A 16701-nucleotide genomic window follows, 5' to 3' on the forward strand; every position below is an offset into this window, starting at 1 on the left:
AGGGAGGTTTTCTCCGAGTGAAGAGAAGCATATGGAAAATCAGTATCTGCAGTCCACACTATCCCCGTGCTCTTTAAAATGTCTTAGTTCAAAATTTAGGTTAATATATCAACTATAAAATTAGACTAATTTATTCAACTCTAATAAATATTTATGGAATCAAAACTGTCTCTGGAAGCCTTCTACTGTTTTCCCAAACTTGGAAAATGCTCAGCAAAACCAACAAGTTTCTTTTCTACAGGATCTCTCAGAGCCATTAATGTACTAATGTACACTGTGAGTTTCCAAGAAGGGGTATGGCGTTCAATGCTCCCCAAGCTTATTTGATGTCAGGTTTATTAATATTCCATGGTGCTGAGAAATGGTAAATTAATAGGTCCAGACCCAACTTCAATACAACTTTTGCTCAGAAGCTCATAATACCTAGCCTGAAAACCTTACCTACTGTTTTTATATGCCATAATTAATGTTTATAACCCTAGGAAATTTACTTAACCTTTTTAACCCTCAATTTCCCATTTGACAAATAGGGATAATAATTACAGGGTCTTTATGAAGATTATAGGAGAAAACATGTAGTTCCATGAATGTTAGCCATTATTATTGATATCATTATGACTAACAAAATTATTAGTATTTGTAATAATAATAATACTTCCCCCACAATTGACAGTGCCTAAAAAAGTACGTTTTGGTGGATAATAAGTGGCTGAATCTAACATTTCCTCAAAGATAGTCCTGTAGGGGAAGGGTGATGCCAGGCTCATCTTTGTAGCTAAGCATGCCAGGTTCTGCAGGTAGATAAATCCATAAATCCATGGGACATACTGAAAAATCAACATTCTTATGGATGTAGTATAGCTCTCTCCTACTTTCCCCACCTCAGCCCTGTGTGTGTTAGAAGGATCTATCCTAATCCAATACAAGAACAGCAACCATTCAAAAGTGCTAAATTAGTAATCCCTCTTCAAGTAGTTAAGGAAGGGAATGAAGGAAGACTGGCTGCTACCCAAAAAATCACTGGTGGGGGGGTGTTGTCGGGGGGGGGGGTGAGGTGGAGTTGGGGGTGGTGGTGGCAGCAGCAGTGCAAAAACAGTATGGGGAGGATGGAAGAGGACACTGGGCCACAGCCGTGGGCCAGCTCTCTTGTGAATGTGCCCATGTTGACTGGCTAGTATAACTGAAAATCTGTCCACAAGGCTCTAATCTTGATTTTGCTGTAAGAATATATTTTCTAATAGAGAGTAAAACCTTTAGAAAGTGCTGCCCTACTTTCTGGATTCATTTCTCCATGGGTCAAATCACGACCTCCATGTATTTGCATAGTTTTCTCATTGTAAGAGAAAAGCAGGCCCCTAAAGATATTATCAAGGGTCTTCCTGTGTATCTCAGTCAGTCACTGGTCTGTACTGAGCACCCGTTAGGTGCAGAACGTTGTTTCCTATTCTTGCTTGTTGGGAATAACTTTGAAAGCCTTAGCTGAAGGTACCAGGTGTTGTTATTGAAACTAAAACACAGTTACTCTGCCTTTTACTCTTTTTAAAAAGTATTTTTATTATTTGAATTGCCCCCTTTTTTCTCTTTGTCGGGCAGTACAGGATGTGTTAAAAGTGCCTAACAAAAACAAGACAGTAGGGGACACAGAAAGCAACATAAGTGAAGTGCTCAGCAGGAGATGATCTTAATAAGCAGTTGGGACTACTCCTCCTGCCGCAAAGCCTTGTGCCCTGACAGTCTCATTTGTTGAAAGTTTCATTAAATTTGTTTTAATGCCTTGTCCGATTTCAGTGTTCTCCAGTGACTTGATTTTTAAAAGAAACAGCATTTCAAATGTTCTGAATAAATTATTACCATGTAAAACCCACTATAAGGAAAGAGTTGTTGAGATGCAAGGACACTGCGAACTCACCAGTGGAGAACCGTAAAGCGCATCTCTATTAATTTTAGCAAGTGAAAAATGACGTACTCTTTCATTCCCTCACAGCACGGCTCAGTGAAGTCAAATAGCAAAAGCTATATATATTTGTTAGGCATAAAATAATCGGAAAAGACACAAGTCATATTTACATATCAGTGGCTAATGAAATAAGATTTTATTAAACTATTTTAGAAAGGAAAAAGCTTTGAGGTAAAAGTCTATGAAGATAGTGTTCCACAAAATTTTAAAGTCTGTAGTCTAATTTTTAGCCACTTCTTGCTTTTAACTGAGAAAGATTTGTATAACACATTATTAAAATAATCTTTTATTTACTCAGAAGCAACTCAATTCTTGTTGTTTTTCACATCTGTTAGAAATGATAAGAAGTTTTTGATGCTCATCCACTTAAAATGTGAAGCATTTTAGGATATTCCAAAGGATTTGCTTCCCAATAAGACAGTTATTCGGCACTTTAATAGATTAGGAATGAGATGTAATTGAATTCGATGAGGGTGTATTGAATATTTTAAAAATTTTTGTAAGTTAGAGTTTTGAAGTTTAAGGATAATTTACAAGCCAAGTTGGAGTAGTGGTATCCAGAGCTATTAATATATAACCAATTTTAATGACAAATCAATTTTGTAGTAAATGGAGTTTTATCTCTATGTAAGATACATACTTAAAAGTGAATTTATGGTCTTAAAAGTTATATCATGTACTGGAAAGATTTTAGTAATCACAAACATTAATCATTAAAATGGCTTCAAATCTAGTTAATAAATTAACAGTTGCTGATACTAAAAAACCACAAAGTCAGCAGGTTTGTCATAACCACTCTCACAGGATCCCTTGTCGGGGAATGAATAGTCATCTAGACGTGAAAATTTGAGAAAATTTTATACCATAGTGTTACTCAGTAAGGAACAAAACAGTAGGCTGGACAGTTCTGGGCTAGGAAATAATGAGTAGTTCATAGAATAGGGAGCATTATGTGGAGCTTTAGAAGGTGAGGCTGGAAGCAGGTAAATTAGCACAGTTTGTAAGGGGATCTTGTTCCATGCTGAGGACATTATCCTACAGCCCACGGAAAATTCATGAAGGGCCAGGATTGGACGTACACGTCAGACGACTCTGACAACTGTGCGGAGAGTTGACTCAAGTCTCAAGTAGGTAGCATTCTACTCTCCAACAAAGCAATCAGGTCCTGCCCTGCTGGCAAAAAAGGTAGGCAGAGGCCTTGGAATAAGGCTTGTGGAAAAGCCAATTGAACAGACCAGCTTGTGAGGGGATATTAAGAGCCTTCTGAAATAATTTTTGAGATAGCTTTTAAATTGATATACTTAGCATTTTATGCAAGGTGGTTTTATGAAGTATTTGAATAGCTGTATTCTAGAAGAAGAACTTGTCAGATATAAAGATGATTTAAAGCAAAAGTACTTTACTTCATAATGTAGTCTCTCCTTTCAATCTCTACATTTTATTGATCTTAAAATAAAAAGAATGTTCATATATAAATTTTAGTAATTAACGCCATAAAACTGTGTCTATATAGCCAAAACAAAATGGATAATTGAGATAATTATTTAGATAATTTAGGACAAATAATACTTTCCTTGAAATCTCTGTATAATTGAGATTACAGAGAGATATATATTTCCTGAGTCATTTCTATAATTGTCTTATTTTTTTCGACTGTGCTTCGAAGTATAGATGGTTGCCTCACTAAAATTAAAAGGTTCAACTGAAGATTCCATGCAGATGTACTATGCAATTCTTATAATTCTATTTGAATTGTGGGATGTTTCTTCTTACTGTGCACATCATAAACCATGTTATTTCAGTTTAATTTGCTGTTCTGTTTCCATGGTAATTATGATTTGAGAAAATGGATTTTAAAAAGATATATTTCAAGATAAGTAAAAATGGAAAACATGTTGTGTTTGTTTTTATGTACTAATTTACAGATGCCTCACTTAGCTTTTATTGTTATTTGTATGCATAGCTTTGAAAATGTTTGCATAATAAGAAACAAGTCTATATAGATAGATAGTCTTTGGATAAGAACAGAGAAAAAATAATGTAAAATTTTTTTGAACTGTGTAAATTAAAATATGAAGGCTTTTAAAATGGTTAGTCAATACCTGTGGAGAATTTGAATTGTTAGTAAAAATAAATAACTTTGAATAGAAGGGATTTTTATGTTTTCATGGTCTTTGATGAGTTTGATTAAATTTAAACCCCATTTTCAGGAATTAATGTACAGAAAGATTGATTTAGTCCCAAATAGCCCATACTGTTGTGATCATTTTGTGTAAAATTTTAGGGTAAATTGATGTGTTTTAGTAAGCATACCAAAATTTAACATTTCACTGGTATTTTATTCAGTCTCACCGTCTACCCTTTATTTTAGCATGAACAACAAATTCTGTACTGTGCCTTTCATCCAAATTGTGGAGTTCAATTCTCATAGCAACTTTTTTTTTATACATGAAAAAATTAAAGTCACAGAAAGATAAAGTCACCTGCTCAAGGTCATACAACTAAGTGTGGAGGAGCTTAGGAGATGGTGTAAATTAAAAACATGTAATTATAAATTACATGTAAATTAATAACGTACATTAAAAACACGTAAATTAATAAATTAAAAACGTAAATTATTAAGTCCTATTAGAATTAGAATTATTATTATACAAAGACTTGTTCAAGCACCAAAAAACAAACTATAACTCTGTTAAGAAAGCCAGTGAGGTTAAGTAAAATAGAGAATAGAAAAAGAATATTTATTTAGAACTGTCAAGGGCAGCTGTGTTAGCTGTTTTGAGATTTTTCTCAACCTGGTTTCATGTTATTTAATTAAATGGCAAAGAGATACAAAAGTAGAACACAGAAAGGGAAGCAATATAGGCAATAAGGATAATAGAATATTTTTAACAATTACAAAGTTTTCTGTTTCATTATTCATCATTATAAGTCTTTCAAGTGGAGTACAAACTATTCATCAGGAAAATTATTTTCAAAGAAATATCCAGCTAACAAGCCCAAACATTTTGTTGTGTATTCCCCCCAGTTAAACATCAGAGAAATTAAAATCTTTAGCTACATAAACACGTAAACAAACAAGCAACATGACAACCATTCTTTCTCTTTTAGATTTAGCCAAGATTGTGAGCCAAATAGAAGTACAACGCCTCCATTGCCACCTTTGCCATTTCAAACCAAAGAAATGACAAGTCCTTTGGTTAGTGATGATGAAGTATTCCCATTGGTGAGTTGCTGGTTGTTGGGTTCTTTTTTTTTTACCCCTTTAAGGAATGATTATTCTTACCCTGATACCGATGTACTGATGTGTACATAGTTGTTAAAAAGAAAAAATGTCGCTCCTTGAATAAGACTCCACGATGGGTCTGTGAGTTGGTTGGCCATGCCAGTCTATAGAAAGAAAAGGGATCTGTAATGTTTCACGAAGTGTTTCCATCAATGGTTCTTCACCTCTAGTGCAGGCCAGAATTGCTGTGATGCTTTTTTAAAACGCAGGTGTTTGAGACTTACCCCTGGACGTTCCATGAGCCCTCAAGGCTCCGTATATTTTAAAGAGCTACAAGTGATCTTTTGTGCCTGTTTAAAAAACTTTTTTATTGACTCTGACATATGTACAGAAATATGCACAAGTCAGAATTGGACGGCTTGATGATTTAGCACAAAGGGAACACATCAATGGAACTACCACCCAGGTAATAAATAGAACATTAGTAGCGCTCCAGAAGCTTCCCTCCTGTCCTTTTCCAGTCACTCCTTCAACTTGCTCACAAGGTAACCACTATCCTGACTTTTCACATCATAAATTAGTTGTGGCCATTTGTAAATTTTGTATAAATGGTATCATACTATATGTGTTCTTTTGTGTCTGGCTTATCTTGCCATTGTTTCTGAGATTCATCATCCATATTGTTTCATATAGTTGCAGTTTATCCATTTTTGTTTCTCTAAGTATTCCTTTGTATATAGATACTACATACAATGATAGTACAATTTATCTATTCTACTGTTGATGAACATTTGAGTTATTTCTTGTTTGAGGCTATTACAAATAATGCTGCTAAAAAACATTTTTGTATGTGTCTTTTGGTGCATATTTCCATTGGGTATATACCTAAGAGTGGCATTGCTAGGTCATAGGATAAGGTGAGCTTTAGGAGGTACTGCCAAGCTGTTTTCCTAACTGAGCCAATTAATATCCCCAACAAGTAGTGTGTGAGTGTTTTTGCTCTATATTCTTTCCAACGCTTGGTATTATTGGTCTTTTTAATTTTAGCTTTTATGGTCAGTATGTAGAAACATCTTATTGTGGTTTTAATTCTTGTTCCTCAGGTTACTAATGAAGTTGAGCACATTTTCATATGTTTATTGGCCATTTTGATATTCTCCATTGTAAAGTGTCTGTCAATTTCCTTGCCTAATTTTCTATTTGATAATCTTTATTCTTATTGATTTGTAGGAGTTCTTTATATATTCTGGATATAAGCCCTTTGTTGATTGTATGTATTGCAAATATCTTCTCCCACTCTTACTTGCCTCTTCACTTAACGGTATTTTTTGATGACCATTTGATGTCCATACATTTTAATACATTCAAACTTATGAATCTTTTCCTTTATGGTTAATATTTCTTGGTGTCCTATTTAAAGCTTTTGCCTGTCCCAAAGTTATAAAAATATTATCCTATGTTATCTTCTAGAAGCCTTGGCTCTTTACTGTTCATATTTAGATCTATACACGGAATTAATTTTTGCTCATGGTGCAAGGTAGGATTCTCAATCCCTTTTTCGATGGAAATAGTCAATTGAACCTGAACACATATTCCAGTCCTGTAGATTCTTTTCGATTTTCTATGTTCGGAATCAAAATAATTACAATTTAATTTCCTACTTTCAAATCTTTAAGTCTTGTTTTTCTTTTTCTTGTTTTATTGTACTGCCTAGAACCTCCAGTAAATGGTGAGTAGTAGAAGTAGTATTGCCAGCATTCACCTCTCACTCTCAATTGCAAAGGAAAAGCTTTCAATTTTTTACCATTGTGTATGATATTTGCTATAGATATTTTGTAGATTCCTTGCAAAAGATTAAGAAAGTTCCCTTTTCTCCCTAGATTGCAAAATTTGTTTCCATGGATTGATACTGAATTTTATCAAATGCTTTTTTTGCCTCTATTGAAATGATCATATAAATTCTCCTTTGCTCTGTTAATGTGATGTTTTTTCTTGATTTTAAATTGTTAACCCAACTTTGAATTCTTGAAATAAACCCCACTTGATCACTGGATTTGGTCTGTTTACATTGCTTCAGAATTTTTGCTTTGTGTTCACAAGAGAAATTAGCATATAATATTCTTTTGTTATCTTTGTCAAGCTTTGGTATCAGATTATGCTGACCTCATAAACAAGTGGGAAGGGTTCTCAATATCATATTCCTCTTTTCTTCATTTTCCTTGACTCTGTGTTGGTTTCTATGCATAAAAGAGCCACTTCTCCCAGTCTTGAGGAAGTCACCTCATGTAGGTTAATTTCAGTTTTAATGTTTTTCAGTTCTTGAATTTTCATTTGATTTTTTTTTACAGTTTCCAGTTCTCTGCTTAAAGTTTCTACCTTGAATTTAATTTATTAAACATAATAATCACAGTTTTGTTATGTAGATTTTTCCCCTCAGAAAGTAAGTAGTAGTACTCTTACAATTATCTTCACTTGTATTAAAAGTATATTATGTAATTTTTCAGTGCCTCTCCATGATATACAAATATTGGATACAAATTGTAAAAATTAACAAACAAAAAACAAAACAAAAAGAGAAAATGTTTAAACTGGATGGAGTATCCCATGAGTACTCTTCTGCTTTTCTGGAATCTATCACCTTCTTTTGGTAGAGATTGGAAGTAAGATTTAAGCTATTGTGGAAGGAGGAGGAGACTTAAAACCAATAACTTTTGAAGTTTTAGAGATCTCAAAAGCCCTAAAATGCTCTTTTGTGTTCATCTCAACATAAAATGCCAAAATTATTTGAACAGAATAAAACTCCTTACCAATAAAGTAAACTAAATTAACTTCCTCATTTAAGCTATGGGAACCTCTAAAGGGACTTACCAAATTCTGTATCAACAAAACTTTGATCTTTAAGGACCCCAAAGTAACTAGACATTCCAGTCAAGCAAGAGAAACTAATATCAGATGATTTTATTATTTGGGGATCATTAGTCTCTGCTCAAATATCACCTCATCAGAGACGCCTGAGTGACCACCTTACAGTAGCACCTTCCTCTTCACTCCCTGTCTCCTCGTCCTGTTTCTTGTTTTTTTCATAGCACTTCACCATAAGACATTTATTTGTTTGCTTGTTTGTTTGCTCCCTCCTCTAGAATTTAAGCTCCATGAAAGTAAGGATTGTTTCTATTTTTGTTTACTGTTGTAACCCCAACACCCAAAACAGTGCCTGACACTAGTAGGCACATAATAGGCATGCAAGAATATCTGTCGTCTCAACCTAATGAACACTGGGCTTCCTTCCACCTCTAAAATTCAACATCACTCCTTTGAGGAGTTCCTAGCCCTAGAGTGACCAAGAAAGAAAATTCTTGATCGTTTTAGCTCTGGGCATGGGGAACTAATCTGTGATGGAGGCCCTAAAGTTCTCTGAAAGATATGGCCCAACCCACTGTTCTGGATCCAGTGATTTCCATCCACTGTTGCATTTTGACTTGACATCAATACTCTTCCTACCAAGGCCAGCACTGACCTCCTGGTTGTTAACGCAATACACGTTCTCAAGAGCTCATCTTCCTTGGTCCTTTTTTCTTGAAACCCTTATGTTCTCTGGCTTCTGTGACACTATTCTCCACTGATTCTGCTGCTGTCTTTCTGGTTACTTTTTCCCAGTCTGCTTCCAAGTTTCCCTCCTATACCTGTCCCTTATACATTAGTGTTCATCATTCATTCATTCATTCATAAAATAAACGTGTATTAAGCACCCACCATATGGCAGGTTCTGTTCTAAACACATCTTCATGTGTTCATGACACAGATAGGTCTACTGGCTAGTAAAAAAAAAAAAGAAAAAAGAGGGGAACTCTATCAACAGATGAATGGATAAACAAATAGTTGTATATACACACAATGGAATACTATTCAGCCATAAAAAGGAGTGAAGTACTGATATGTGCTAAAATGTGGATGAACCTCAAAAACATTATGCTAAGTGAAAGAAGCCAGACACAAAAGATCATATATTATATCACTCCGTTTATATGAAATGCCCAGAATAGGCAATCCATAGGAACAGAATGCAGATTGGTGGTTACCAGGGGCAGAAATAGGGAGCAATGGCTTAATGGGTACAGAGTTTCCTTTTGGAATGGTAAAGTATTTTGGAACTAGATGGAGGTGGTAGTTGCACAACATTGTGAATGTACTAAATGCCACTGAATTGTTCATTTTAAAATGGTTAATTTTATTTTATGTGCATTTTACCTCAAAAACAAAGAGGGAACAATTAATGACTGGAAACAAATGAGCAAATAAGAAAATATCAAATAGTGATAAATGCTGTGATGAAAAGAAAAGCAGGTGATGGGATCGGGAGTGATGGGAGTGTGGAGATTACTTTAGGTGGAGTGGCCAGGAAGATCATCACTGAGGAGGGGACATTTGACACATAAATAACAAAAAAAGATCCAGCCTTGCAAAGATCTGGAGGAAGAGGGCTTCAGGAACAGGGAACTGCTGGTGCAAATCTGTAAGGCGGGAACAAGTTTGGTAAATTTAAGAACTAGAAAGGGAGTGGAAGGTCTGGAGCTTGGAAGGGAAGAAAGAGAATGGAGTGAAATGGGGACAGAGAAGTAGGCAGAGGAAGTCGAGATATGCAGAAACTGTAGGCCATGGGAAGGAATTTGGATTTTATTTTAAAGCAATGGGAAGCCATTGGAAAGTTGCAAGTGGGGGAGTACGTGATCTGTTTAAAATATTTTAAAAGATCCTTTTGATTGCCAAATAGAGAATAAATTATAGGGGGGGGCAAATGTAGAAGTGGGGAGAACAAATGTCAGGCTATTTCAGTAGTCCAGGCAAGAGATGATGATGCTGGCTTCATAGCATTGGAGGTAGAGCAACATGTTGGATCCAGGAAATGTTTTGGAGAGCAGAGCAGACTTGACAACGGATTGGCTATGGGGAGTGAGGGAAAGAGAGGACTCAAGATGCCTCCTAGGATTTCAGTCTGAGGACTGGGTGGATGCTAGTACCACTTTCTGACCTGAAAGACTAGGGGAAGGGGCAGGGTTAGAGGAGAAAATCATGATTTCTAGGTTGGACATTTAAGATGTGTATTAGACGTACAAATGGAGATATCAGATAGACAATAGGATATGTGAATCTGGAATTCAAGGAAGAGACCAGAGCAAGAAATAAAATATGGGAGTGATCAGCATATGGCTGATATTTAAAACTGTGGGACTGGATGAGAATATTTAACAGCATAAATGAAGAAACTGTCCCAAGACAAAGCCTTAGACCGTAACATTTAGTAGTCCAATGGGAATCTTCAAAGAGAGGAGAAAAGTTTGATGATGACGGAGGTGGGACCCGGGGAGGGGCAAGGTTCATTTGAGAAGCAAAGTCATCGAGAAGGTAAGAAGGAATAGAATCCACAGTACAGATAGAAGGAGGAGTCTCTGAAACAGAGTATGGCCCAAAGTGTGGCTCCAGGTGCAAATGGGTGTGCAGGGATGAGGGAGGTCACACTTGGGAAAGAGGTGAGGCCACGAGGTAACAAATGAGAAAGTGAACATTCTGGGGAAGTGCAGTAGAATGGCCAGGCAGTGTTAACTGGCCATTTGACATTTGTGGTCATGAATTTAAAGGGAAACTAGTCCCTGCAATAACGTAATTCCTCCTCCATCCATCTGCCCCAGCATTCAGTTGTTCAGGTGCAGGCATGGCTCAGGCAGTTTAATTAGGCCTAGGTTTTACCGAGTACCTGGGATAGAGACAGGATATGGGGTGGGGCAAGCTGCTGCCTGGTTATAATGATGGATATGGTATATAAGCAGAGTTAGAAGGAAACAGATGATAGGAGAAAGTGGGAGTACTAGACTAAGTAAGCCAGAAGGATGATAGGTGAATGCTTAAAAGCTTGAATAGTAAATAATACAGTTATCACTGATGACAGTGTCAAGAACGTGACCATGGGACTGGGTGCCTGAAATGAAGTGTTCCCCAGGATTCCATTTTTGAAATTCTTCTTCTTCTTTTATTTGCATATCTTGGATGATTTCAATTGAACTCATGGCTTTAATTATTATCTATAGCTTCCAAATATATATCTCTGATCCAGACCTATCTTCTGAGATCTGGACTGATACATTATATCCCATTGTCTACTTGACAATCTGTTTGAGTCCTAAGTTGCCTCTAACTTAGCATTATTCAAAATCGAATGCATTTCCTTCATTCATATATTAATTAAAAACTTTTATTGAAAATATCCTCCATGCTAGAATCTGTGCTAGAATCTTGGGAATCAAAAATAAATAAGACCTTACCCTTAATGGGCTGCTTTTGCTGTTTTTCCTTTCTCAATAAATGGCATTGATGTCACCCAGTCACTCAAGCCAAAATCTAGAAAGTCATCTGTCTGAGGTCAGGTTTCCTAGAACCTGAGATGGAGATTCTTGTGACAGTGATTTGTTGAGGGAGTATTCTCAGCAGAAGGGGAGTGAGGGAAGCAGGCTAGAGGAGCAGAGGAAAGCTAAACAAGGATGAGGCCTCAGCTAGAGATCAGTTTAGCCTGGTCTCACCAGGATCTTGAAGCATGAATAGCACAACACAGTTTGCTTCCCTGAAGACAAGATCTCTGGCATTTTGTGCCCCTGTGTCAATCAGTCATTGCCCCTGAGAGGGGAAGGAATGGGATGAGGGGGGATTGCAACTTCCCAGATGAGGCAAAAGCCTCCAGTTCAGCTGAGGGCAGGTCTCCAGAGAAGTGGCCAACTGTGAGCTGTTAGCAGCCAACACCCACAGCAGCTGGAAGAGAAAGGCACCAGCCTGGAGAAGGGGATCCAGGTAGAGCACCAACAGCATCCACTATGGTCCACCTCTTGAACCACTCAGATCCATGTTCTTCTCACATTGTTCATTCCATTCTGGTATAGCTTTTCCAAGATTCTTGTTGGTCATAATTTCTAGGAAAACTTATAAGAGGAGGGTTAGTGGGACAAACTATAGCACCTGATGCTGCAATTGGTCTCAAGGACTTAACTGATACTCATCATCTCCTCACCCTTCTAGATTTCCCTCCCCCTCAGCTGGCACTTCTGTTGATCCAGGTGGCTTGCCCTGTGGGGGAGCCCCTGGTTCCCAAGCCTTTATCAGGATGTGGTTTGCCATTTACAGTTAAAATTGGGTATGAGAATACCAAAAGACCACCGCAGTGGATCACCTGACTACCAAACATATCCCTCACTGCCTCCATTAGGTAGCAGTGGTCTTACCTCTTCATGATAATTAGGGTCAGTTACCTCTGCCAGTATAGTACCTCTTTTCTGTGCTTCTAATCTGTTGGCATGAGGAGCCTAATGTGACTAGGTGCCAGCCAAAGCTTTGAGTTTTGTGAGACTCTTACAAGTCTCTTGGTGGAGACATTCCCCCTCTGAAACCCAGGACCTCTAGAGCAACAGAGCCTAAAGATACAGAGACAAAAGGTACAAATTCTCCCAGTGATTCAACAGAAGTGGTAGAGTAGAGCCATTCCTACGTCCTCCCTTTTGTTCCCAGATCTGTGTAGTCTACCTGTTGGAAACACAGTAGCATATAATAGCCATTGGTTTAAAGTCTATACCATATCCTGAAGAATGGCACCCCATCCTCATAGGATATGCTCTCCAAGCTGATGTCTCAGCTGTGCCTTCCAGAAGCCTATTAGGCTAGCATCTTCTGAATGGTGCTGTATGTGGTAGGACCAATGGATACCATAGTCATGCCCCCACTGCCATACTCCTCTGCTGTAAAGTAGGTTCCTTTACTATTAATCAGGATCCCATGTCAGTAAATCAGTCACTCTGTGGTCCCTCAGGTAGTGGTCCTGGCCAGAGCTCTGCAGGCGGGAGAGGCAAACCCATAGAGTACATGTCAATTCTGGTAAGGATAAAACATTGCCCTTTCCAAGGTGTAAAGGACCTGATGTAATCTAATTGCCACCAATAGGCTAGTTGGTCTCCTTGAGGGATGGTGCCATATCAGGAGCTCAGCTTTGGTCTCTACTGCAAGCAGATCAGACAATCAACAGCAGCAGTAGCTGGATTAACCTTGGTGAAAGGGAGACCATGCTTTTGGGCCCATACGTATTTCCACTGGAGTGGCCAGAGACAGAGGCTAGATCAAGTCATCCTGTCCGTTTCTCAGATGCTCTGTCTCAACCAGGGCTCAATGACAGGAACTGCTTCACAAATAGTATACAGTTTTCTGCTATAGATGGCATGACCTTGCTCCCAAATCTTACGGGTTTGCAATACAACTTTCCCATTGAAACGTGCAGAGGCTCCACAAGGCATTTTTCTTTACCACAGATTCTTCTACTACGGGATCTGCTGAGTCATTTGGCCCAAGTAGCAGGACAGCTCGTACCCCATTCCCAGTCTGCTGCAGAGCCCTTTCTTACTCTGGGCCTTGCTCAAAAAAACAGCTTTCTGTGTCACCCAATAAATGAGTCAGATTATTCCACCCAAGAGTGGAATATGCTGCCTCCAAAACCTGAAGAGACCTACCAAGCTTTATGCTTCTTTTGTAGTGATAAGAAATACAAGGTGCATTAATTTGTGCTTATGAGATGTCCTGACATGCTCCATATCACTAGACACCTAAAAACAACGTGTCAAGCCCCTGAATCTTTTATGGGGTGTATCTTCCACTGTCTGGAGTACATGTGGGTCTTTTCAAGCCTTCGATGTGCTTGCCACTTCTTGCTCATGAGGTCTTATTAGCATTATATTAACGTTAATATATGACATCCTATAGACGGTAGTCCTTGGAATGCCCAGATGATCTAGGCTCATTCAGAATTTATTGTGACATCATCATAAAACATAACATAAACATAAAACATAACATTGGGGCAAGAACGTGGATGTATATTCTTGTCCATCCCATGTGAATGCTAACTGCTTCTGATCCCCCTCCTCATTGGGTATTAAAAAGAATACATTTGCCAGAACAACAGCAGCATACCATGTACCAAGGCTGTGATAACCTACATAATAAAGATACTCTATCTGGCACAGCAGCTAAGTTTGGGGCTACTACAGGGATAAGTTTGCCGTACTCCACTATCATCTGCCAAGGTCCATACACTTTTGGCAGGGGCCAGACTTGTGAACCAAATCCGCCTATAATGAAGTTCACCTGCATACAGATTGTTGACTCTTCAAACACTTTATAAAGTCCCATTCTTCATACTAAAACAAAAGTTGAAGAAGAGTCTAGGGACCACAGAAATGGAAAATTAAAGTACAAATTTCCCCAACTTATTTTTTTAATTAACATAAAAATTATTTTGAATGAGGGACTGTAAAATTATCTAATATTGCCCTTTATTCCTCAGCCACGGATTGTGTGTGTGTGTGTGTGTGTGTGTGTGTGTGTAAGCACTGAACAGGTCACAAACAGTTTAATAGCATTTCCACATGACCATGAAGGGTGGAAGTGGGCACTCATCACTGAGGCTTTCTCAACCGTAATTGGACAAACAAGATACAACCAGCATCGTGGCCCTCCCCACTGAGAAACCACTCTTAACCCTGAGATGTAGCAGGCAGCCAGCCCTTCCCACCTGGCTAACTCCAAGCTGCAGTTAGCCCCCTTATTAAGCCAATCCTTAATTTCTTTTTTCCAAATAAGCTTTCTTTACCCAATCCTCCTATAATCTTTACTTTAGCTTTTTGGAGTTGCCTATTTTCAGATGAAAATCGTTGGCTTTGCAAATTAGTGGAGTATGTTTTAGGTAGGTTCCATGGTAATTACGTTGTCCCTGCATTTGCATTTGGACACTATAATATTCATTTCTAGAGCTTTGTAATGTAATGGAGCTGTGATGTTTCAGTTCCTTGAGGATTTCATTAGCAGTGACTACATTACACTGGTAGAGGGAGTTCAGCTTAAGATGTATTATTTCATTAAGAGTGCAGTGTTTGACAATATGTCAGGGACACAGCATTCCTGGAAATATGAAGATTTAAAAGGCTTTGTGTTCCTCATCTAACTTTTCCTTCTTTCTTTCTTTAGTCTCCCCCAGACATGTCCTTCCCAGCTTCTGTGGCTGCACAGCATTTCCTTCTGGAGGAAGAGAAGCGAGCAAAAGAACTTGAAAAACTTCTAAATACACATATTGATGAACTGCAAAGACATACAGAATTTACTCTTAATAAATACACCAAGCTAAAACAAAATAGACACATATGAGCTTTTAAACTTTTTTATTTGCTTTCCCCACCCCAGGAAAAAAAACTCTGGCAAAATATTTACAAAGCTGATTAATGAAACTGAGAAATTTTGTTCTATTTTCTTGAGTAAATCATTTTGTAAGGCAGCTAGAAAATAGTAAGTATTTTCTTCGATAAAGCTGTTTGTACTTCTGCATTAACATGATAAATTGTTCGGCTGTAGAGTACTATAAAATAAACATGACTACTCCAAAAGAGATTTTTCTTCTAGTCTAAGAATATTTTGGAATTAAATATGCAGTTGTTTTCCCACCTGAATCATGTATACTGAAAACCCAGTTCCGCTATAACAGCACAAAAGGAGGGAAAGGGAAGCACTGTATTCCAAATATAAATGAATCAAGTGCAGCTCGGTTGTACTAGGTTTGAAAACTGAAGGATTTTTATAAATGAAAATATTAAGTATTTTGAGCTATGTAAACATCCTAAAATTTCTTTTAGGGAAAAAAAAAAGATATAGCTTTACTGTCGCTGCATTCACCTGTGTAATGTTTCTGTTTTAACACAATAAAAGACATGGAATGTGCTGTTTACACACTTAAAATACATGTGCCAAAGATTAATGCTTTCCTGTTAAGGCTAATTACTTCATGGAATGAACAAGATAAAGAAAATGTAAAGCATTATTGTTGTTACATTCTCCTTTGTAATCATCTCTATTTTTAATAGGTTAAAGGGGTACAAAATTCTATGGACTTAAAACATAAATGCCAAACCTGTACAGAACAGTAATAGCATGATAGTGAACAATAAAATTCAAGTTACAAATATACAAGCGTGATAATCCATTCTTCTTTCTTTCAAAATGACGTTTATATAAAGATTATGAAAAATCCTATGTAGTTATTCAAGGTAAGTCCCACAGCTTTTGTAGTTTTCTTTTTCTCTTTAAAGAAACCAAATCTCAGCACACTGAAAGATAACTCAAGATATCTTTAGATAACTAATGTCATTGTCGTGTGACAAATGCAGAGCATGATTCACTTTGGGTGACACAACCATGTGGATTTGTATAGCTCTTGATATTTGCAAAAAGCCTTCACATAGCAGTATTCATTTCAGCCCAAAACAAGCCTGTGAAGTCAGCAAGGCTAGTAGCCTCGTTCCTGAAAATCAAGCTGTTAAGGAACTTACTCAGAATCACGGCGAGCAAGAGTCAGGAACCCCTGGCTTCTGACTCCTGGCTCGAGCTCTTTCTCTCACCAGCATCACCTCTTGTAAGCAAGCAGACGGTGAACAATCTGTATCCA

General features: G+C 37.5%; 1 protein-coding gene across 1 annotated transcript in view; it reads left to right on the top strand.

Annotated features, from left to right (window-relative positions):
* DEUP1 (deuterosome assembly protein 1) overlaps window positions 1–16458 on the top strand; it is an 89790-nt gene extending 73332 nt beyond the window's left edge. The window contains exons 12-13 of the mRNA XM_087434027.1: window positions 5069–5183; window positions 15234–16458. Coding sequence (XP_087290153.1) covers window positions 5069–5183; window positions 15234–15410 — 292 coding nt within the window. The 3' untranslated portion in view covers window positions 15411–16458. The remainder of the gene's footprint in view (window positions 1–5068; window positions 5184–15233) is intronic.
* The last annotated feature ends 243 nt before the right edge of the window (window positions 16459–16701 follow it).

The sequence above is a fragment of the Ceratotherium simum genome, chromosome 7 (genome assembly GCF_057802395.1).
Source record: "Ceratotherium simum simum isolate JZ-2026a chromosome 7, ASM5780239v1, whole genome shotgun sequence".
Taxonomy (NCBI): Eukaryota; Metazoa; Chordata; class Mammalia; order Perissodactyla; family Rhinocerotidae; genus Ceratotherium; species Ceratotherium simum.